Here is a 23,734-nt window from a genome sequence, read left to right as displayed (position 1 = left end):
CTGTATGTGTGTCTCTGTTCTTTCTGCTCTCCTTGGAGCCTCTATGACGTCTTACTGGCTCCCTCGTCCGCGAGTTAAATAAAGCATTGGCACTTGCTCATTTTATATTCGTGTGTACGATTTTACCTTAAAAAAGTGATCCTTTAACTTTCCTCAAGTTTCTAGTCCACACAACCTGTCAGGATGTGACTCAGGAATGTCTGACGGGGATTCTTTTTTTTTTTTTTTTTTTTAAAGATTTTATTTATTTATTTGACAGACAGAGATCACAAGTAGACGGAGAGTCAGGCAGAGAGAGAGAGGGAAGCAAGCAGGCTTCTTGCTGAGCAGAGAGCCCGATGCGGGACTCGATCCCAGGACCCTGAGATCATGACCCGAGCCGAAGGCAGCGGCTTAACCCACTGAGCCACCCAGGCGCCCCTGACGGGGATTCTTTGTTAGGATTATTTTTAGCTGATGAAAGCAATGGACCCTTCCCCTGGGAAAAAGAAACAGACACACACCATTTTTGCATGCTCTTTTGAGAGTTCCTTGGCCTCTGGGACACTGGTTTAAGAACTCTTAAGATGGGGACGCCTGTGTGGCTCAGTCAGTTGAGCGTCCGACTCTTGATTTTGGCTCAGGTCATGATCTCAGGGTCGTGAGATCGAGCCCCGTGTTGAGCCACGTGTTGGGCGTGGAGTCTGCTTAAGATTCTCTCTCTTCCTCTCCCCCTACCCCCTCACCCCTACCCCATGCTCCCTCTCTCTTCCTCTCTCTCAAAAAACAAAACAAAACAAACAACAAAAAAGAAAAAAACCTGGCACAAACAAAACTCCTAGGATAGAGTCTGGGGTAGTTGCTCAAGATCAGAAGTAGAGGTAGAAGGGAGAGTTGGGAAAATGGCTTTTTTTTCCCCTCCTCTATACTTGTCATGTGCCAAACTATACTAACTCATTAAATTGTCACAGAAGCCCTGAAAGACCAGAAACTGTTCTAAGAGGGGACATGTCCCTTGCCCAAGGTCACAGAGCGGGTGTGGATTCTAAAGTGATTCCTTTGCATCACAGATATAAGGTAAGGGAATACAATAGTTCTTATGGGGAGAACATAGATCCGTAGGGAGGAAGGCTTGCTCCCCCCAAATCGACTTTAAATCAGTACGGAACCTGAGGTGTTCTGGTCACCTGACCTTCTCATGGTTGGTGAAACCCTGATTCTGGAGGATTCTAGGGGGAGGAGGGCATGTGAGTGGGAAAGGGGTGGGGGATCATGATGGTTAATTTTATGTCAACTTGACTGGAGCCACGGGGTGCCGGGATGTTTGGCTCAGTGTCATTATGGAATGCGCCTGAGAGGTAGCTCTGGGTGTGATTGACGTTTGAACGGGAGACCGAGTAAAGCTCTACCCAGGATCGCTCTACCCAGGGTGGGTGAACGTGAGGCCTGAACGGCATGAAAAGGGGGCGGAAGGGAGAACCAGCTCTCCGCCTGCCTCGGAGCTGAGACTTTGGTTTCCTCCTGCCTTCGGACTCCGACTGGGGCTTGTGCCGTCTGCTCTTCCCTGGGTCTTTGGCTTGGGGACTGCAGATCAAGGAGCTTCTCAGTCTCCATAACCATGAGGCCAACTCCTCCTTCTAAGGAAAAAATGACAGACATGCGGCTCTGTCTCTTTGGAGCACCCAGACTTACACGCGGAGCCCAGAGCCGAGCGGACCTGTGTCTTTCCATTCCATCTGGAAGGTGGGCCATCTGCTATCTTGTCCGTGACCCTCATGTAGCCAGGGCCTTGGAAATGGCTGCAGGAGGTCTAGAAGGAGAGTCCCCTTCCTGGCCTAGGGTTTCCATGACCCACAGGGGGAGGGGGACTGTCCACTTTTCCCACAGCTCCCGAGAGCGGGTCTGGGGGCATTCATAACTTGAGGGGGTCCCGTGGCAGAGGAGGTGGGGTAAACCCCGGCAAGGGATGGAATGTAGCACCAGGGCAGAGAGGTCACGGCCAGGCTGAGGTGCACCCAGTGGATGCCCTCGGGGGACAGAGAGAGACGGCTGGGAAGCAGATGTCCCCTCCCTCCGGCCACTGCTGTGTTGTCTGTATGAACACCAGGCTCACCCTCTGTTAAGCGGCTCTGGTGCTCCCCCAGCCCTTGGTCGCCTCCTTTCCTCCTGAGCTTGCTGGAGACTAGGTGTCTGTCAGTGATGACCTTCACGGGCTCTGAGCGATTTGGCACTTCTCAGTTTACAAAGCACAGTCCTGTTCGCGGGCTGTAGTTGGATTTTGGTACATTGCGTGCTTGAGGGCAGAGCTGGTGTGGCGGCCTCCAGTTTACAGGTGAGAAGGCGGAGGTGGCAGTCCAGCCTGCCCAGTCAGGAGGAAGCCCTCTCCTCCGCAACAAGGGGCTTCTCAGCAGGGCTCAGGCCTCAGGGAAGGTTGGGGTGGCCTCCATGGGAGTAGGGGTGGCATAGTCTACGGCTGGGACCCAAAGCAGCTCCTTTCTGGGTGGGATCTGGGGACAACAGGGGGTCCAGCCTCACCCTTGGTGAAGCACTTTCTCTCCCTTTCAGAACCTCCCAACTGCTCTTCGAGAAAAGTAGGGTGGGGCTTACTACCTCTGTTTTACAGATGTGGAAACTGAGGCTCAGACTGGGCATGTGATTTGCCCAAGGTCTTGCTGCAAGGAATCGGCAGAATCCTTAGGCTCCTTACAGCGGAGGGAGGCTGGCCTGCTAGCTGGGCCCTTGCACTAGTCCTGGGAAATGAACTCTGGAAAGAGCTTACTGTCGTATTCTTTATTCAGACCAGAAATGCAACATCCCTCCCCACTCCAGCAGGATAACCAAAGACACTACATTCTGTTTTAAATTAAAAAAAACTTTTCCCTATATTTCTCTTCCACTTTGTGCATTCACATCAAAGCCGTACAGAATTTGTTATGTCAACTTGTTATGTCAACTATGTCAACTTGCTATGGGCCAACAGCAAGGTCACTGGGCCAACAGCAAGGTCACCGAGCACATATTCTGCTTGCAGGGGAAGCTTAGCACAACCCCTTGGGCCAACTGGACTGAACTCCTGGGGGCCGAGCCTCCGTTGTTTGTGTCTGGATCCAGTTCTATTTATAGAGTACTCAGTAGGTGCTCAATACATGTGTCATGAATGAATGAAGATACATTCCTTGGAGACCCCTCCTTGGCCTCCTCTCTGCCTCTGTTCTCACCGTGGTTCACCTCACCAGAGGAAGAGCCAGAAGGGCCCTTGGGAGTCACCTGTCCAACTGCCTGTGTTAGAGATGAGGTCCAGAGGGGGTGAGTAACCAGATGGAGGTCACACAGCGAGTCAGAGGAAAAAGGAATGCAAGATGACGCCCTCCTTGGTCCAGAACTCATGTGGGGTTCTCACACAGCCTCTGTCTCCTGAGCCAGGAGGGCAACCTTGGGAGGAGCCACGAGAGCTCCTGTATTGCTCGATTTACTGCTGAGTCCGAAGCAATCTTCCTCTGGGTATGCTCAGAGAGGCTTTTTGGGCCATGGGCCATCTTTGGATGGTGAGGTGGATTTCTCCAGAGGCCTGGGCACCCTCTTGCCTCCTGTCTTGACCTGGAGAGGGAGAGCAGCTCCATCGGTGAGATGTGATTCAATCTCTATGTGGAGGTGGCACAGAGGCTGTTCCATTTGGGGTTCGCAGGTGGAAGGTAGCACAGAGCAGGGACGCAGGTCTGCTGGATGAGAGGGCCTGGGAGAGGCTGCGTCTCCCACAGGTGGCATGGCAGGAGGGTGATCTGGCCGGGGCACCAGGCAGAGACCGGCTGGCTGGGAGCTGGTGGATAGCACCTGGTGGGGAGAGCCAGCAGGGGCTGAGTGGAGGGCGGCAGCCTGGGACCCTGTCACAAGGGGAAGGTAAGGCGAGAAGTGAGTCCTAGGCTTTACCTGGAGCTGTGCCGCGGCTTCCCAAACTTTCCCCCAGGACTTGGGCAACTCAGGGTGTGTAGGGGACCATGTTGGGGAGAAATGTGTGCCCCGGGGGCCAGGAAACCCGGTCCTAATCCTGGCATTTATAGGACTTGTTTGAGGTGAGAAAGTCACTTTGCTTCTCAGTGCCCAGTTTCTGCACTAGCAAAACATGGAGAAATAAAGACATCCTACCTCATAGCGTCACTGAGGGCATACACAAACCTCGGACCACAGGACCGTCCATGTTGTGTACTGCTGGTTGCCCGCCGTTTTGTGTCTGACACACTGTCCCATATGCGTGGACCCCACGGACAGCCCATGCTCAGAGTGAGCGTCCTAAGTGCCAAGGCTTTTCGTGTCTCAGCAATTTCACCCTCATCGAATAACTACTCTCCTTGGAGAGGCGAAGTGACTCTCCCGGGCCACACTGCTGTTAAGTGCAGAGCTGAGATTCGAACCTGGGCAGTCTGACTCCAGAGCCTACCTGCTCAACCTCAGGCACCGCCCCTTACTCCCCGCTTGCTTGGTCCTAAAACTCTGAAGTTCTGCCCAGTAATACAAGCCCGTCCCCGCAGGAAGGAGAGGCACAGTGATTGTCACCCAAGAGATGAGGATGTGGGGACTGAGAGGGGCAGCGGCTTGTCCCACGTCCCACAGACGTCCAGAGCAGTCTTGGCCATGCTCTTTCTGGAAGAGCCTCCCTTGTACCCTCTACTGTACACAGAATCCCTGGGGTTCCTCGCTTTTGGGTCTGGGTGGGACGTTCGCAGACAGTGCCCCCCACCGCCACCCACGGTGCCTCAGCCACTCACGGCCATGTCCGGGTTCATGGCCGGGGACAAGCTGGCCTCACTCAGCTGCTGCGGAGCCCTGGGGCTGGCGGTCTTCTGCTTCCGCCACTTGGCACGCTGGTTCTGGAACCAGATCTGGGGTGGGCGAAAAACAGGTTGGAGATCAGCCGCAGGGTTTTTCTCCACCCAGTACCTTCCCCACAAAAGCATGATCCTGATGCTTTCCCAGGGACCGGCACTTTACAGTTTAGAAAGCTCCACAGCATCAGGATTTCCTTGGCTCAGGAGGTATGCCCTCTGAGAGGGGACCAGAGATCAGAACCTTCCGTGCCTGCGGGGCTGGGGGCTTGAGCCTGAGTAGAGCAGCTGGATACCATATAAAGAGGGGTGGTGGGGTCTGTGGGGAACAGAGCCTGGAGGGCAGAGTGTCTCAGCTTCAGCCAGCAGAGATCCTGTAGAAATGCAAGCCTGGCCTTGCAGGCTCTCCCAGTATCTAAGGCGGAAATCTCAATTTTTAGAGATTGAAAACGCTGTGCGGATCAAATAAAACTCCTCTGCGGGCTGCTTCCTGCTGGCAGGCCATGGGCTCGCAACCCCTGTGGGCCCCTTGGCATCTATAGGTTGAATATTGGCAGCTCCCTGTCTTCACGAGTGCCCTGGCTGTCCCTGACACGTGGGCATTTGTCCTTGGCAATTCTGCCCAGGCAGCTTCACAGCGCCTGCAGGCGCTGTCCATGCAGCTCCTGACTGATTCTAAGTGGGAAGGGAAAGGGAGAAGTCTAAAACGGCCGTGGTCCATAGCCAGAAGCAAAGTGGGATGGGATAAAATCAAGAGTAAAATGTTGACCTGGGCCCTGGCTCAGATTTTTGAATTTAGAATGAGTCCATCATATTTGATTGAAAAAGAAAAAAAAAGAGTGATGTAGAGAAGTGTTTTAGAGCCAGCCAACAGTGCCACAGTTGGATTTGGATTTGCTAGGGGGGTACTTGCAAAATTGGGAGTGTGCAAAGAGGCAGGACATGCCCCTGGTAAATGACAAGGGGCAACTATATCTCTAACCACAGACACTCCAAGGGGAACAAATGACAGATTCTCGATTAGGTAGATCTTGGACCATGGATGGCCCTTTCCACTTCTCTATGCTGCCTTCAAAGTGACACCTATGGGGTCTGGATCAGGGGTTGGCAAACTAAGGCCAGCAGGATAAATCTGGCCTTCCTACCAGTTTTTGTATGGCCCATGAGCTAAGCATGGCTTTCACATTTTTAAATGGTTGGGAGAAAAGATAGAAAGAAGAATATTTGCAACACATGCAAATTATACAAAATTCAAATTGTAGAGCTCATCAATAATGTTTTAGACAGTGGCAAAACCCAGCATAATTACCATCTGGTCTTCTACAGAAAAAGGTCACTGGTCTTTGCTGACCACTGGTCTAGATTGTCAAGAACTATTTTGTGAATGGGGCTGCATGGTGAACGATGTTCTGGAACTACAGCCAGGGGGAGAGGGAAGGCAGGAAGCAGATACCAATGGCCATCACTGATGTCACCCTGCTCCCTTTCCACCTCCAAAAGACAGATACCACCTTGTAACTACGGTGACTTCATTTCCTGGAAATAATATTTGGCAAAGGTGACTGTATTCATGGGTTAAAGGCAATGAGAAATTTCAGATGCGGCAGCCCTGGAGGGTTCATGATCCACAGGGTCTCACCCGTGGACCCCAAAGCATTGAGGTTGGGGGCTGAGAGTGGGGGCTGACAGCTGTACCTGCACCCGAGCTTCTGGGAGGTTGATCCTGGCTGCCAGGTGGTTGCGGATGTGGACGTCCGGGTAGTGGGTGAAGTGGAAGATCTTCTCCAGCTCATGCAGCTGCTCAGAGGTGAAGGTGGTTCGAACCCTCCTCTTGCTCTTTCTTTCCTCTGGATGGAAGAGGGCTCAAGTTGGGTTAGTGATCTTGCTGTTGGCACCCTGATGAAGCTTCTGTGTTACTTGATTTCACTTTTTCAACCCCTGGTCTGCACTACAGAGTCTTGGCCACTGGCTCCTCTGCTCAGAATTTTGCAATATTTTTCAATAGAAATCCTGTCCCTAGGTCCAGTCCTCTGATCGATCCTAAACAGTGGGGTCAAGATAACTTTCTAGAAACTCCCATGATTGTCCTTTTTGGTGTCCAGATGCCTTCAATGACTTGCCTTTGTCTACAACAGGGCATGGCACACTGTAGCCTGAGGGTCAAATCTGGCCCGCTGTTTGTTTTTGTAAATAAAGTTTTATTGGAACACAGCCCTCCCATTGATTTATGTATTGTCTATGGCTGCTTTCGCAAGCAGCTCTGAGTAGTTGCAACAGTACCCATATGGCCTGCAAAGCCTAAAATAATTACCATCTGGTCCTTTACAGGAAAAACTTGCCAGCCTTGGTCTACAAAGTAAAAACTGAACTCCACAGCAGTCAGTCCCTTACAACCTGTTTGCAATCTAACTGTCCAGCCTTGTGTCCATGTGGGGTTGACTATGTAATCTCTGGGGCCTAATGTAAAGGAAAACGTGGTGCTCTTGTTCAAAAAGCAGGAAAAACAGCTTTTCATTTTCTTCTGCAGTCTCTCTTGACCTGTCAGTGTGGTTTTTGTTGTTGTTGTTTGCTTAGGTTTTTAAATTTGCCATGTAAGGTCATGCTCCCTTGGGCACAGGGTTACTAATAGGGTGAGCATGGAACCTCACAGAGGCCAGAGCCCACCCATTGACTTGGCACCAGGGCACATGTACCTGAACTTGAGCCTCCTCCCATCCATACCTTGAAACCCCTCCCATCACTGGAATCACATGGGATAGAGGAAGTATCTGTCACTGGGTAGGGATGGGGAAACTAGTGGCCTAGAGCCCATGCTGGGAAGGAAGGAAGGGTGGTGGGAAGAGGGGCACTGAGCATTGAGTCAAGGCTTCAGGGCCCTGGTGCTTGCTTTCTGGTCCCACTGAACTTCACTTACAAAGCACAGATTCACGCATAAAATTATTAAGAATTTCAAGATGACCATGAGCATTAAAACCCCAAGTGTTAGGCCTCTGTGCAGTACTGTTGGCAACTACACTGGTCCTACCCGGGCCCGGGAAGCCAGGTCTGCACATGTGTGTGTATGATGGGGAATCAGCTATTCTGCTGGGACACGATAAATTTTGAAATGCCTATTGGGTATTCAAAACAACTCTTGAGTAGGCAGATGAATATATGTTTGGAGCTCAAAGTGGGTATCAGGACTGTGGTTCAAATTTGGGAAGGGTCAGTGTATATTTGGCTGAGATTACTCGGGTGGGAAGGGATGTAGAGAAGAGTGGGGGGTCTGGGAGTAAGCCTGGACCCATCCACTGAGCAGAGGCTCAGCAGCCCATAAGGGAGCTGAAAGAAATCAGTGAGGGACACCACAATGGGCAGGTCCCAGAGACAGGAGGAAAAGGAGGACACCCAGTGACAAACAAGTAATAGGCTCAGCTGTGTCAATGCTGGGGATAGATTAGTTATAAGAGACAGAGAAGGGTCATAGCAGTCCCGTGGAATAGGCAGTGAGGGCTCAGTGGGCAGTGAAAGGGGGTTGAGGGGAGGCAGCCACTGCAGACAAGTCCACAAAGGTGTGCTGGGCACGTGGAGGAAGAATGGCAGTTGCTAACTGGAGAGAGAGTGTATGATCCCAGGACTAAAACAGAAAGGACAGGATAACATCGTGAAAAGCCCCCAGTAAATGTTCTCCGGCAAATCTCTATGTCAGTCTGTTTTCTGGGGAAGCTGATCTGAGCCAGAGGAAGCTCAGAGGCAAACAGTACCCAAGGAAACAGGGGGAAAGAGAGCTTTGGAAAGAAAGGAGTGTCCGTAGAATTAAAAACAAGTGAGGGTGAAGAGGAAGAAAAGTCAGAAAATATCAGTGTGTTCATCAAACACCTATTATGTGCCCGGTGTGGTGCCGGACCCTGACCTTGACCTTGGCCTGCATTCATGCATGCATGTTTATTTAGCTTGTTTTGTTCTAAGATGGATATGAGGCATGTGGTCCTGAATTTGGCGTTTAGGAGGACACGAAGGTCACAGGAAAACTACTTGGGTAGAAATATGATGGCAGAAGCCAAGGAATGAGGATGTATGTTTGCTATACCCCAAACATACCCAGTGTGGCGTCTGACACTTCCTAGAGACTCTGACAAATATAGGTTGAATTAAAGTGGATTGAGGCGTGAGTGGTTGGGGAGAAGTGACAGCAGTAAGTAGGAGAAGAATTCATATATTGAGAAGGTGTTAGAAGGTGGAGGGGGAGGCTGGGGAGAAGTTTCAGACAGTAGCCTGGAGCATGTCAGGAGACCGAGGGGAGAGAGAGGGCTCTGGAGGGGCCCTGGAAGGGACAACTGTGGGATAGACTTGTCAGAGACACTCGCTATACAGGTGAGGGTACCATGTGAGTTTTGGGGCAGGTGAACCAGAAGTCAGGTCTCCAGCAGAGAGTGAGTGAGGTGAAGGGGTCAGGGCAGGAGGGATGAAGAATGGCTTTGGGACAGCTGTTCTGGAGAAGGACCAGGGAAGCATGAAGAGTAAGGAAGATCTCCCACGTGCAGCCTTCCCTGTACATCCTGAAGGGGACAAGGGTCACAGATGGTGGAGGAAGGATGGTATCAGGTGGTAGTGGGTTTGTTTTCCTGACCATGCACTTCTGAGGACAGGGCTGCAACCTAGTTTTACTTCAAACGAAGTCTACATGATGTAATTCTGGAACTGTGGGAAAGGTAGAACGCCCCTCCCCTTCACTTTTGGGGACCAATGTCAGATGTCACAGGCCAGATGGGATGACTAAAAGGGAGGGTGGGGATCTGAAATCCTCCTGAGGTCTCCTTTCTCCCACCCAGCCCACCCCCCTCAAAAGACGAGGTAAAAGCACTACAGGCTATGAATTAAAGTAGACATTGGGTGAAGAGTGGATCTTAGGTGTGACTGTTTAACAACTGAAGAGTGTGTGTGTGTGCATGCATGTGTGGTAAGTGTATATGTGTATGTGGATGTGTGGTGTGTGTGCATGTGTGTCTTGTGTGTGTGTGGTGTGTGTGCACACTTGTTATCTATCCTAATATTTGTTAGAAGGAAACCCACTGAACCTGAGCTCTATTCCTGAACTCTATAACTTGGGCCACATTTCATTTACATTCTGGGCCTCAGTCTCCCCATCTGTGGAATGGGTGAAGAGAGCAGGTCAAATGCACCCTGACATCCTGTAATTCTCTTTTTCTTCAGGTGGAGGCTGGATGGCCCAAAACACCTTGCCTTGGGCTTGCCCCAGGAACCGTTTGGTGGAAGGCGAGGGCCAGAGAGAAGCTATTCTTATAGCTGAAGCTACTCCTCAGTCTCTGAGATTAACCAGGCCCATTGACCTCAGTGGTAGAAATGGCATCTCATAGTCTGCCTTTGGTCTCATCTCTCTCTATTACCCCTCAAGCTTGTTGTTAATAATTTTCTCTTCCCTCAGAGGACTTTGACTCATTTCAATAACTCTTGGGAGCGTCTTGGGAGTCACAGACAGTGAGGTTTCAAACATTATCACTTTCTAGAACAAGCTCTTGGACTGTGAACCACCTGATAGGACCTGAGAGAGCTCCTTCCCTATCTCTTTTGCCCTCCCAGGTCCACCTTCTTTTTAAAAATTTTTAAGAAGAGATATTTATTCTATGTTTAGAGCTAGCAGTGTGTTTAAGGGTAGAACTGAAGCCAGTAAGAATTGATACAGAGGGAGATGGCAATGTCAACACATTGCTGAGTCTTAAGGAATATGTCCTTTGTGCCCAGCATCTCGTAGGCACTGGGGGCCTATCTGCAGGAGTACAAAAATGAACAAGCCATGATGACAATATCACGCTCATTCAATCACAAGGCTAGCATTTTAGGTGATAGTAATACTGTGCAGTTCTATGGGACATTGCAAAAAAAAAAAAATTTTCACAGGATGGAAGATTCCAGGTTTCCTGGGCAAACTGTGGTGTCTGGGACAGTTTGGAGTTAGGATTCTTCTGGGAGTACAGAGCTATGGAATGGAATGGAATGGAATGGAATGGAATGGAATGGAGTGGAATGGAATGGAATGGAATGGAATGGAATCTCTCTCCTGGACAGAGAATGTAGGGTGCAGAACCAGAACATGGGAAAGCAAGCACCATGGAGAACAGAGGATTAGAAACAATGTAGATGATGATAAAAAGAAGCCACCTTCTCCATTCTCTCCAGAAGGAAACTTAGGCAAACAAGGTTTATGACTAAAAATAGACTCCTTAATAGAATAATTTTTTCAATGCTTCCATTTGTGTAATTAAAGGAGAAACTTTTAAGATATATGTGGCTTTTCCCTATTTCTGGCAGGACTGGAGGGCATAATTTGGAGAAAGAAAGGATCTACTTCTTTTCTGCATAATAAGTGACCTCTGACTTTGTGGAGAGTAGGCTGTCTGGCAAATTGCTGGTCAGTTAGAAAAATATGTTTTCAGGGTGGCTCAGTGGGTTAAAGCCTCTGCCTTCAACTCGGGTCATGATCTTGGGGTCCTGGGATTGAGACCCTTATCAGGCTCTCTGCTCAGCAGGGAGCCTGCTCCCTCCCCGCCCCGCCTGCCTCTCTGCCTACCTGTGATCTCTTTCTGTCAAATAAATAAATAAAATAACTTAAAAAAAAGAAAAATATGTTTTCATATTAGTTCTGAGCTACACATTCTCAGATGTTTGTCTTTGAGAGATGATGATAATGATGATGATATGGTGATGATGATGATGGTGATAATGATGGTGATGATGGTGACGACGACGATGATGATGGTGATGATGATGATGATGGTAGTGATGGTGATGATGGTGATGATGATTATGGTGGTGGTCATGATGGTGTTGATGATGGTGATGATGATGACAATGATGATGTTGGTGGTGGTGATGATGATGATGGTGATGATGGTGATGGTGATGATTGTGGTGATGATGGTGATGATGATGAAGTTGATGATAGTGATGATGATGGTAATGAATGTGTTGTGTGTGTGTCCAATGGCTCTAGTGACTTCTCCAGGGAATAAACAGACACATTCCAAATCCACACCAGTGGAGAGATGGAGGCTGAGCCTCAAACCCACCACCTTGCAGGACTCAGGGTGCCAAAGCTTCTTCCTCAAGTCTGACTGTGGGTTCTTGGGGTGCCCATAGTCAACACTGATTGTCCCCCAGCCCTTTTTGTGATGTTAGTCTAGACTGAACAGCCTCAAATTGGAGGACTATAAAAAGGAGTGGTAGGGATGGAGGGGTCCTGGGGCTGAGATCACTCCCAGTGACTGGGGCTCCCTGAGATTTAACTCATGAGACTGAACCAGAAAAGCAGTTTGGGAGGAGTCAGATAGACTTCGACCTGGCTTCAGGAAACAGGTTTGGATCAGAGGCAAGACTTTGTTAAAAGTTTAGCTCCTTAGGTTTGCAGTGTTTAGGATGGTAGCTACCATTTCCATGTGGTTATTTAAATAAAATAAAATAAAATAAATAAAAATTCAGTTTCTTGGGGCACCAATTCTGATGGCGTTGGGGAAATGGGAAGTTTAGGGTAAACAAGAAGAAGGGTGGACTTGCCAGGCCCACATCTCTGAGAAGTATCTGAGAAGCTGACTAAGGAGAGATGAAAGGCCACTCTTCAGTTTTTCCTCCAGATGCGGGTAGAAACTACTCCAGGAAAGGGGTGGGAGGCACCAGCAAGGCAGGCGTGGGTTACAGACCACAGTGGATGATAAAGGAGAGGAGGCAGGTGAGAAAAGTCAGAACAGCATGGATAGATATGGAGCAGAGAAGAATATAGAACACAGAACTTGGCCTGTGGAATTTTGGAACCAGACAGAACCTCATTCAATGAGACGCTGGAAATAGGAGCTCAATGTGAGAGTGTCCTAGGCACTGGATGAGGTTCTTGATCATCAGGAAGGACTGGGATGTCCCAAACGCTCCAGAGGGGAGGTTGATGGGATTGCTGGGTCCCCTTTTCCCAGCTCTGGAAGGAGCACTGGATTGCGAGTGAGAAAATCTTTAAGCTCCTGTCCAGGCCCAACATCTCCTGACCATGTTCTTAGCATGGAAGCTGAGGAACCGGTGGTCACAGTGCAGCCCACCCACTGCGGTGGGCCAAGGGCACCAGGGCAGGGCAGGGGATAGGCGGGGAGAGGGTGGAAGAAGGTAGCAAGGATTGCTGCCTCTTTCAAGTTGCTCCTCTCCCTGTTATTAATTGTGTGAGCTGTGAATCACACTTCAGTGGGTCTTCAAAGAGAACGCGTCAGCAGAACTTAATTAAACCTGAGCCGTTTAGCACATCGATCATAAGAAATACACAACTTACACAGGTGATTAGGCCACCTAATTATAAACCGATGTTTCTCTACGCTCGGCTCCCTCCCCTGATTGCTCCTTCTCCTTGGTCTGCTAATTGGCCCTGGCTGCTCAGCTAAAGGCCCCGGGGGGCTTTGCCGCTGGAGGAAGGTTCTGGAAATGGACTTTGTTCAGTGGATGCAGCATGGAGGGGATCCAGGGCACACTTTGGAGCCTTCCTGCAGGCTGGGGACACTGCCTGGACATGATGGACGGGGTACAAGGCAGGAGCCTGCCAGGGTAGACCTGGGCTGGGCTTTTCTCGCTAGCCTGGTCATGGACTTCCTACAGTTCCCTGGTGCTCGAAGCATACAAGGAAAAGTCCTTGGCATGGCATTCAAGCCTCCTCAAGTCTGCCCTTTCCCGAATCATCTTCTTTCCACCTGATCATTTCTAGATTTCACAAATTGGTCATGCCCTTTTATTCTCTAGGTGCCTGGTCTCACAGCTCCCCCTGCCTAAAATACTTGTCTTCTTTCTTTGTCTGGTGAATACGCATCACCAGATGACACTCATCACCAGACACTCATCTATTCAAGCTCAAATCAATCCAATCTTTCCTTCTCTGCAAGGTCTGTTGTGAATCTCTGTAGAAACACAACCGTTTTTTTTTTTTTTCTTAAATAAATTTAAGTAAAGAGCACTATTGGCTTGCACCATCAGCCTCTGCATTTGTAAAAACAAAAATCTATCTTAGTTTTTCTTTTTTTCTTTTGTGCATATGTATCTTTCTATCAAAATGTTAATGGTGGTTAATGCTAGATGATGAGATGGTAGAGTTACAGCTACATTTTTCACCTTCTTTTTGTTTAACTGTGTTTTCTATTTTTCGATAATATACATGGATTATTTGCATGAATAAAAAAAGCAAAGAGAACACAGCCAGGAGGGAAGACACGAAAATAAAGAAATCACTAAGGGCGACAACTGTCCTGAAAACCACTGAGAAGCCTCTTGGTGGAGATTTGCCGACTGCCAGGGAGGACCTGTGAGGACTCTCTCAGCAGAGCAGGGTTGTTAGTTTTCTCATGCATAGACTTACTTTCATGCTTTTTATGTATGGATCTCAGCCAATGTGCACGCGCGCACACACACACACACACACACACACTCCCCTGCACTTTCCATTTGTATATCTTTTTTTTTTTTTTTAAAGCAGGTGTGCCCTTTGTTTAAAGGGAATTGTGTGGGGAGCCCCACACAACAGATAGTGGCAGAGCTGCTTTGTTGATGCATGTGGGGGGCCCCGGGAGTGCAGCTTGCTCAGCTCCCCTTTTTCCGAGGCAGCTCTGGCCCTGCATCTCTGGAAGCCTGCCACTCCTCCAAACATAGGTTTTAAAGATGATGATGTGCGTAAATAAAGACCAAAGTTCCTGGCTTGGCACACTTGACCTTCAGTCTCCTTATCTCCCTCCAGCCCTCTACCATTGCTCCAGGATTTTTAGATGCCAGCCACGCTGGATTTCTCTGTTTCTCAATTCCTTTTTCTCCCTTGGGGTTGCTGTACGTGCTTCCCTCTGCCTGGCATGTCCTCTCCCCTTCTCTGCCTGACTCCATCTCAGAGGTCACCTCCTCTCTGAAGCCTTCCTGGAAGGCCTCGAACAGTTCACTATTCCCTTGTCCTTGTTCTCGGAGCACTCGGTCAGGTTCATACGGTCTCTCTGTGTCATGACGTGACTCTCGTGGCAGCGTGTGTAGGTCTGGTGAGACTCACACATGGAGGGGGATGGTGTGAGTACTGAGAACCGGGACAGGGCGGCAAGGGGCTAATTTCACGGGCTTTCAGAGCTTGCGTATGTGTCCTCCCCTCCTGTGGCCATTTCTTTCCAATCTGTACTAGTGGCAATGCGGGGGTGTAGTCTGACCTCATGGGCTGTGCAGCCGGAGCATGTTTCATGCTGGGACACAGGAAGTGTCACTGAACTAGCCCGTAGGCAATGGGGAGATCCATATTTAGTTACCCTTCCCGCCAAGCAGGGGTGAGGAAGTTCACTGTTCTCTTCATGGCCAACCCAAGTGCAGGGCTGCGGGGTGCTCAGATGAGAGGTGTGCAAAGCCATGGGCCCTGTAAACAGCAGGGAGATCTGTTTCTAGCTGAAAATGGGTTAACAACTGCTATCTACCGAGGAGCATCTGGGGAGGCAAAGGTCTTTGGGAACACACCATTGATTAAAGAGCAGCGACAAACAGAAACACTTAAGAGAGTTCCAGGTCTGGAGACTGAAGATGACCTATGAAGGCTTATAAGGGCCCTGAAGTGAGAAACCATCATCCCAGCATAGAACAGTGTGAGGGAAGACGAGGATCAGCAAGAAGAAGCTTCAAGACATGGCCCAAACACAACCCCCTTCTCTCGGCCACCCACTCTGGCCTTGGCTGACTGGTCTGGAGGTGGGCATCTCACTTAGGCCCGGCCAAAGGGTCCTTCCTCTGGGACTCCTGGACGTGGGACTTTAGAGAACTTGAGGGATGTCGCTGGAGGCTGATAAAACTCTCAGAGTGATTGGTGTCACTGGGAACAGTGCAGAGAAGCAGCTGGACGGACATGGTGGTGTTGATTCTGGCTCCCATCATGGCTGAAGCCTGCTTATGATCCTGCCTGTCCCTTGGTTCAGTATGAGAAACTACTTCTTAATGCTCCTCAAAGCAACACATTTCCTTCTCTATTTCAGCAAACCCAAGATGGTTTTTGTCATTTGGAACTGAGAGTTCTCATTCATATGATCATTGCACCTTTTCCTGCCTAAAACCCTACGGTGGCTCTTTATTCCTTTTGGGATACAAAGCAGAAATGTCCTTGATGGTCCGGCATGGCTCCTTTCCAGCTCTCAGCCCTCACCTTGCTCCCTTGAACATCTTGTCCAACACCAAGTCCTTGCCCTGGGGGTTCCCTCTGCATGGAATGGGGGAGATCCACCTTCCCCCCACTCAGTGTTCAGACTGAGGTTCTGGAAATGGACTCCCCCCACTCAGTGTTCAGACTGCACTCAACCATGGGCTCGTCTGGAAGCCTTTGCTGGCAGACTAAATGTCTCGAGGCATAGGCCCTCAGAACCATGTCACCTTCTCCCTGGCACTTAGCACAGCTGTCACTCTGCTTTCACTTATGATAATCAGGTGGCTCTTTGTCGTCCCTACTAGACTAGAAGCTGTGTGCGGGCAGAGGCTGGGCTTGTGTTTTGTTCTCTACATCTTCCCATTCCCAACTAAGCACCTCTGGTGGCTTTAAGATATGTTTGCAAATTCTTGGGTGGCTCTCAAATCAGGAATTCTTTTCATCTTTAACATGGCCCTACTCAGTGACTCACAGAGCAAAGGGAACACAATGGGAACACTGCTAGCAAGTTTCTCAGGCTGGGTCGTAAAAGGACACAAAAGGACATAAAAAGGATGTAAAGGACGCCCTTTTACGACCCCTCCAGTTGGGAGGACACTGTAGTGGGAGGGGGAGAGCCCTGCATAGGAAGAAACTGAGGTCTCCTGGTCAGCCGACTGAGCTGCCCCCAACTCACCAGCCGTGGAGTGCCTGCCTTGGAAGATGATCCTTTATTCTGGCCCAGCCTTCAGGAGGCTGCAGGCCCATACGACATCTTTCCTACAATCCCATGAGGGACCCTGAGCCAGAGCTCCTCAGTGGAGTCACTCCCAAATTCCTGGTCCACAGACTCTGAGTGAGACAATTAATGTGTATTGTTCTTTTAAGCTACTGAGTGTGGGGATAATTCCTTGTGCAGCAGTAGATATGCCAGCCACTCGGTGGATTTTAGTCATTCTTTGACGCTTGCCTGGATGAGGACTACAATGGATAAATCAAATTTAAATGACAGCCAGGGCTTTGTGTGTCCTCTGTCTGCTCTGATTTCTCCTGGTTCTGATGTTCTGTGTCCTATCATTAGAGTAGTGTTGTCAGTGCCCTGCTTGTAACCCTCAGAGCTTTCTGTGCTCCAGATCAACTTCCTACTGCCAGGATGTGTATTTCTGCACTCAAAAGCTCAGATAATTCTGAGGAGTATGGTTGTTCCATTTCCCAAAGGATTTAAGCTTCAGTTTCCCACCGTGGTCACTGGCTTAATCACACATGCCTTCTTTGTGTGATTTCACTACCTCCGTGCTGTGTCCTTACATGTCCCACATAAACCCCTTGTGCTCCAATTTTTCCTTCTGGTGTGGGATTGTGGGAGCTCCCAGGAAGACAATGCTTTTTTTGCAAGCTGGGACCAAGCCTTGTTCTTCCTTGTACTTCTACAGGGCTTAACATTCAGCCAGCTTCTCAATTCTAGAATCAGCCTCCCGATGCCCTAGAGGAGTGTCTCCATGGTCTCCTTAGGATGAGACTCTGGTGGCAGGGACTGAGAGAGGCTGAGGGGTGACCAAAACCATACTTATCCTGGGGCACTCCAGGTTTTAGCTCTCCTCCTTCTGCACCACTCCTGTCTGCTCTGATGGGAGCCCCTGGGTCTACCTCTCTGAGTATCAGAGCTGTTCATCACAAGGCAATGAGACACCCATGGGTCTGGCCACAGCCTGAGCCTGGATTCCCAATTCCCAGGACCAGGAGCAGAGCAGTGCTGCTTCCTTGGGTTGCAGACTGGGGTGGTTGGGGAGGGAGGATGGGAAAGAGAGAGGAAAAAGAGGAAAACCAGGGACTCATTCAGACTTCTGCCCTCCAGACCGATAAGAGTCAATTTCTGATGTTTTAAGCCACTCTGTCTATGGTGGTGATTTGCCACAACAGGACCAGGAAAGGAAGGGGTGGGCGTGGGAGGGGAGCAGAAAGAAACGGGAAAGGAGCTAGGAGAAGGGGAGGAGGAGCAGAAGTTTTGAAGGACAAAGGTGTGGAGGCATTTAAAGGGAGGGAAAAATCAGAAGTCAGGCTGCTCTGTGTGCCTGGAGGGTGAGCCCAAGGCAGCAGGACAGATCTGTGAAGGACTTTGTCACACTAAGGGGTTCAGTGTTGGTCAATTGCATCCCGAGGCCAATTGGCCCTCTCCTGGCTTTATAAATAAAGTTGTACTGGAACACAAACACACCCACTAAGTCACACATTGTTGATTTTTCAGTCGTGAAGGCAGATTCCAGTGGCCCTTTGCAGAAAAACTTTGCTGACCACGGCAATAGGGTTCCCTCAAAACCCAAGGATGCCATCTACTCCTGGCCAGCTCTACTACACAAGCACTGCTCCAAGGGGATGTCGCCAGGACTCTTAAGCTGCTGACCCCACCCCTGCTCCAGCGGGATGGTCACTGGGTTGGCTTTGTTCATCTCCTCAGAGACCAGCCCCACTGGCGTAAGTAAATCCGGGGAGGGATGTCATCCGGGGAGGGACTGAACGGGTCAAGGATGGATGAGAACAGAGCTGAGCCCCCCACAGCCAGAAGCCCTGTCCTGGTTACCCATTGGGGTGGCTTTTTTTCTCATCTTTCCCTTCCCTTTGCCCCAGGCATCACGATTTCCCTGCAAAGTGTCCTCTGTGGCACAGATGACCTCTCTTTTCCCCGGGTCTGGCTTCCTTGTGATTGAGCCTCCCATGCCTTTGGAGGGTCCTGGGCTTGGGGGGTGGAGGGGCAGCCTCTCTCAGGAGTGAGCGGACAGCTGGGCTCGGCATCCTTTCAAATAGGGAGACCTTCTTGGATTTTTCCATTGGCTTGAGATATGGGAGGGTCCAAACCCTTATGAGTGTCACCTCCATGAGAAGTGAGAGAGGCCTGGCACTGGCCCTGGCCTGGGTGACCGAGCTGGCCCCACACATGCACATAGCTTGGAACAAGCTATTGCCTCCCTGGGCCTCAGCTTCCCCCAAGAGTGGTCCTCGGACCACCTATATCAGGGTCATTTGGGAGAGTTTGCTAGGATGCAGATTCCTGGGAAGGCAGCGATGGCGGGGGGGCGGCGGGGAAGAGGGGACAGATCCTGAGGAGGCCATTTGCCCTCTTGCCCACAGCTCCTGGCTACCCTGCTCCTGCCTGGCACGACAGCCTCCACCCCTCTCTGCAGGGAGGAAGGCTCTGCCAGAAAAGGACCACGAGTGACACCACCGAGGCTTTCCAGCCACCAGTTTGCCATGGAATCAGTCATGGCATGCTTGAGCTGGGAGGGACCTTAAGAATATTCTAGTCCAGCTCTTTCATGCTCCAGATGGGGAAACAGGGGCCTGGGGAGGGGAGCAGCTTGCCCGAGGTCCTCCTGTGAATTAGCAGTACCAGATGGGTTCTCAGAGGCCGGATTTCTGGAGTCTGGCTCCCCATCCTCCACGCCCAGAGTCTCAACGTCTCTGGCTCATGGGCAACGTCTGCAAGTTGCTTTTGTGGTTTCTGACACAGTGACCTCCCATCTGTATTATTATCTGCTTAGCGTTTTCCCAAGTAGGCTTTTTGTTTTACCTAAATAAATAAATATATTCTAAAAGAAAACCTCCTATCATGACCATAAACGGATAACCGGTGTCACGTGTCAGAAATGGAAGGTTAGGGTAGGAATCATTACAGAACTCTTGACATAAATAAGCTGTCTGCGTAGTCCCCAAACGCATTTTGGAAACCACCAGCAGGATCTTCACCAGCCTTTTGGAAATGCTCATGGAGGGAGATGTACAGATTTCAGCCGCATTCAGGAATAGTCTCGAGTGGACCGTCGCAGGCCACCAGGGGTTCAGTTCTAGTGCTAACTCTCACGTGGTTTCTGTGGGTGACTGCTTTTCTTGGGTCCCTCATCTGTAAGTTGGGGCTCACAACTGTGGCAGTTCCGTGGGAAAGAGCCAGGGGAGTGCTGCGAGAGCCACAAGGCACTACACATCCTGATGTGTGCTATTTCGACAAACCCTTACAAGATGGTCTGTTCTTCGTGGAGAACGCCAGCATCTTCAGGGGGAGGTTTAGAATGACTGGCTCCCTTTTTGCCATCAGCCATTTTCAGACTAGAGGAAGGGAAGCTTCCCTGGTAGGGGGATGGGACCTCTCCTCTCCCTCTTTCTTCTCTCTCCCTCTCTGCCTCTTCCCCTCCCCCACCTCTCTCTCTCTCTCTCTCTCTCTCTCTCTCTCACTAGGACAGAGAGGGGACTTGCAGATTTCATGTAGCTGCAGCAGGAGAGAATCAGGTTAGACTGCAATGCTCATTCAGCTCACTGGAAGATATTAGTGAGCTTCCAGAAATGAAGCTGAACTTTTCCCATGATAGACTCAGCTCCAGGGGACAGGCAGCCTTCCAGAGTTTCCCTCTTGCCTGCACTGAACACAAGCCTGTCTTGGGAGACTGAACTTGGGGGAGGGAGCAGGGCTCGGTGATGGTAGGAGGAGGCATCCTGGGCTCCCTTGAGCTGCCTTTCCAGCCTTTCCTTGGATTCAAGGGGTTGAAAACAGAGAGAACTGGGGACCCCACGAGTGAGATACTCTAGTCTCACCGACAACCAGGCCCCCGCAGACCCTCGTGACCCCCCTAGCTGCCTTCCTCTTCCCTCACTCAACCGATTCCCTGAGGGTGAATCTGAGACCAGAGAGGAAGGGACCTTCCCGAGGGCAGGCGGCAGTCCGGGGCAGGCCGGTCAGTGACACGGAAGAGGATTCCTGCCTCGCAGCAGGTGCATGTGTCCACCTTGTTGCCCTTCCTCAAACTGGTTTCAAGGACAGCTGTGAGGTCTGCCTCATCATTGTTGTGTGGGGACAGGCCCCGGGCTGGGCCACTGGCCTGGAAGGGGGATAGGGGTGGGCAGATCCCAGGCCCAGCTTCAGCTGTGGGAAGATGTGGGGGCTGGACTCTGCTTACGAAGAAGGCCGGGTTGGACTGCGCAGGCAGGTGGTTGGGGGCAGCCAGAGCCAGGACCCGCTCTCCAGCTGTGTGACGTGAGGACATCCTGCACCTCATCTCTTTCGCAGCCAAGTCTCCTCGTCTGTCAATTACGATAATCATACTTCTCTCCGGTCAGGAAAGAGGAGACTCCAGAATAGCCCCTACCGCCGTGGGGATGCCATGAGAATAAATGGACACCAGCATTCTTAGCTGTGGCCTGCTGATGGGAGCAAGCCCGTGTTGCTGCCTCTGCCGCTGATGGAACCTTGGGGTCTGCCTCTGAAAAACCCGAGTCCTGGCTAGACAGAAAGGGACTGGCCCAGCACCTGACCTCTCTTTAATTTTGGGGGCTCTTTCTTCTACGGAAATGGAGCACCTTTTCCCTGCCCAGCTGGCTCTTGGGGCCCTGGGAATGGAAAAGAAATGACCAGAAGGCACTTACCCTGGGGCTGGGCCTGTGGGGGCCTCTCTGGTCCGGAGCTCACAGCTGCTGCTGGCCCAGTGTGCTGTCCACCTGCCCTTTCCGACCTGACCACATGGCTCCTCTCGGTGGGCCTCTTTAAGATCTCCTCAATGGAGAAGGACAGTCCCAGCTTCCTGGGGGCCCCATAGCACCCCGAGCTTTTGCTCTCCATACCCTGCAGAGGGCAGAGCTTGCCTTGGGGCACTCTGTGGGTGGCTGTGAGGAGGGGCAGAAGGGGACCTTGTGTGCGCCCAGGGCGAAGCTGGTGGAGGGTAGCGTACTTCCTCCCCTGGAACTTCTGGAATCAAAAGGGCAAGTGGAGGTGGAGCACGGGGAGCCTCATGTCAGATTATCCAAGCACGAGTCTGTCTCTGCACGGACTCCCATGGGCTATTCTAACCGCCCTACCCCAAGGAAGCAGGTCACATTGGGAGAGCTGGAGTGGGCTGTATCCCAGGCCCGTGGGCTCAGAGCTCTTGCAGACTTGATGTCACGGGAGCCGCCATGGCTACGCTGGGTTTGGTTGTACTGACAAAAGTCTTCTCCGGGGTGGTTGCTTTCAAAATCCCTGGGCTAGGTCGGGGTCCCTGATGTCACTGCCGTCTAAGCTAAAGAGCTGGAAGGAAGAGGAACGTCCACCATTGTCTTTTCTCTGGCTTGTGGCCCTGGCCTGATGGATCTGGCCAGCTTCTGGAAGGCTGGAGTGCCACCTTTGGGCCCCAGAAGGCCAACTCTGATCTGGGCCACCTGCAGACTTGAAAGGTGTTTCCAGAAACCCTCTTGGACTTCGATTTCTGCTGCTTCTGGACTCCAGAATAGGCTTTCCAGAGCACCTGGGCTTCTACCATCTGGCAGGTGCAGGCTTAGGTAAGGGTCTCCGAGCACCGCAGGCTGGCTGTCCGTGTCAGGGCTGGACTGAGTGCCGGTGTCTTTGGCCTTCCTTCCAGTTTCCCTGGCCTCACTTCACAAGCCTCTCCAGAGGGTCCAGGCCCAGCGTGACTCTCCCCTCTTTTTGGTGTCCTTTTTGGTGTCCTGCTTCTTCCCAGCTGGTATGCCCCTTACATGTCCCCTGAGATAGCACCGAGGGAACCCTTTCAGTCTGTCCTGTAAACTGTTGGCTGGTTGCTGACAAGGCATCCACCTGTCCTTAGGGGGAATTCTGCTCCCAATTACTGTGTAATCAGGGAGGAGGAGCTGATAAGAGAAGAAACTCTCCACCCTCTTTAAGGCCAGGGACGCAGGTGTTGGGGGGAAGGGGCAGGGGGCAGAGTGGAGCTGAAGGGTGGGCAGGGGGGGCCTGGGGATGTGCCATGCTGGGGAACTGGCTAGGTGGGAACAGGATGAGGGATGGGAACAGGCTGGCTGGGAAGTGTCCCCAGGCCCAATAAAACGTGTTTGCTCAGCTAGGAGAGTTTATGGGTCACGTGGAGGTTGGAGGCTGGGCCAGGGTGCACTCTGTTGGGTGTCAGCTGTGGGTGTCCCTGTTAGACATGCTTCCCTGGGCTTGCAAATATCAGAGCAGGAGACACTTCTGAGTTCTTACGGTGTATGTGGGGAAACCGAGGCCCAGATCAAGGAGTTGGAGTGGATGTCATGGCAGTCTGATGTGAGTGGTCCACCGGGGAGCTCCAGGATGCCGTGCTGGGCACAAGACTCGTTGGCATGAGAGTGACAGATGCCCCAGGAGAGACGGTGAACTTGCGTTGGGACACTGGAAGCCAGACCTTCTCATAGAGGGTGAAGGGGCAGGGAAGGCTGACCCCCACTCCCTGTGGAGGATGAATGCAGAGAGCGAGGGACTCGCCCTGAAGTGGGGAGCAAGTAGAGATCACATGTCCTGCTTTAGAAGTGGTGCCCCTTCAGAGTGTCAGGTTATTCGATGGAGCTCGGGGGCCTGGGCTCCGAGGCAGTAACCAGCCAAATCTACAATCTTCGGAGCGTCCTTGTGAGTCCATGCCAAAGCCTGATGTAGTTGGACATCTGGGTCCTTCCGAATGGGGATGCTACCACCCTCCAAATTTTCCCCGGAAGAGGAAGGAATTTTAATGAGTCAGAAGTGGGAAGTGTGACTTAATGTAACTTCTGCTCATATACTGTGGCCAGAATGAGTCACATGACCCTGCCTCCAGGCAAGGGGGCTGGGAAATGGAGTTCTTCCTGTGCCCGGAGGAAAATGAACCAGTTTGGTGAATGCACAGTGAAATGCCTGCTGTATACCATGCTGATCAGGAGGCTAGCGTCCCACCGTGGTCAGGCCACTGTTGGTTGACTAAAGGAGTCGTTGATTGCAAGGACCTGTTTCCCTCCACTGGGGGCAGAGAAAGGTGTGAGGGTGCTTGAGGAGGTGGGTCAAGAG

The 23,734-nt window shown here is 51.2% G+C and overlaps 1 protein-coding gene across 1 annotated transcript; it reads right to left on the bottom strand.

Moving 5' to 3' along the window:
* Positions 1-3,620: 3,620 nt before the first annotated feature.
* Positions 3,621-21,884, bottom strand: ISX (intestine specific homeobox). The gene is given in 6 exon segments (XM_032836735.1): positions 3,621-3,860; positions 4,743-4,856; positions 6,495-6,646; positions 21,358-21,552; positions 21,555-21,594; positions 21,873-21,884. Coding segments are annotated over 6 exon segments (753 nt in total).
* Positions 21,885-23,734: the final 1,850 nt, after the last annotated feature.

The sequence above is a fragment of the Lontra canadensis genome, unplaced genomic scaffold, assembly GCF_010015895.1.
Source record: "Lontra canadensis isolate GAN:19392208 unplaced genomic scaffold, GSC_riverotter_1.0 scaffold93, whole genome shotgun sequence".
NCBI classification, from domain to species: domain Eukaryota; kingdom Metazoa; phylum Chordata; class Mammalia; order Carnivora; family Mustelidae; genus Lontra; species Lontra canadensis.
The sequence above is the reverse complement of the archived record's forward strand: the minus strand, read 5'-3'. Positions and strand labels throughout refer to the sequence as shown.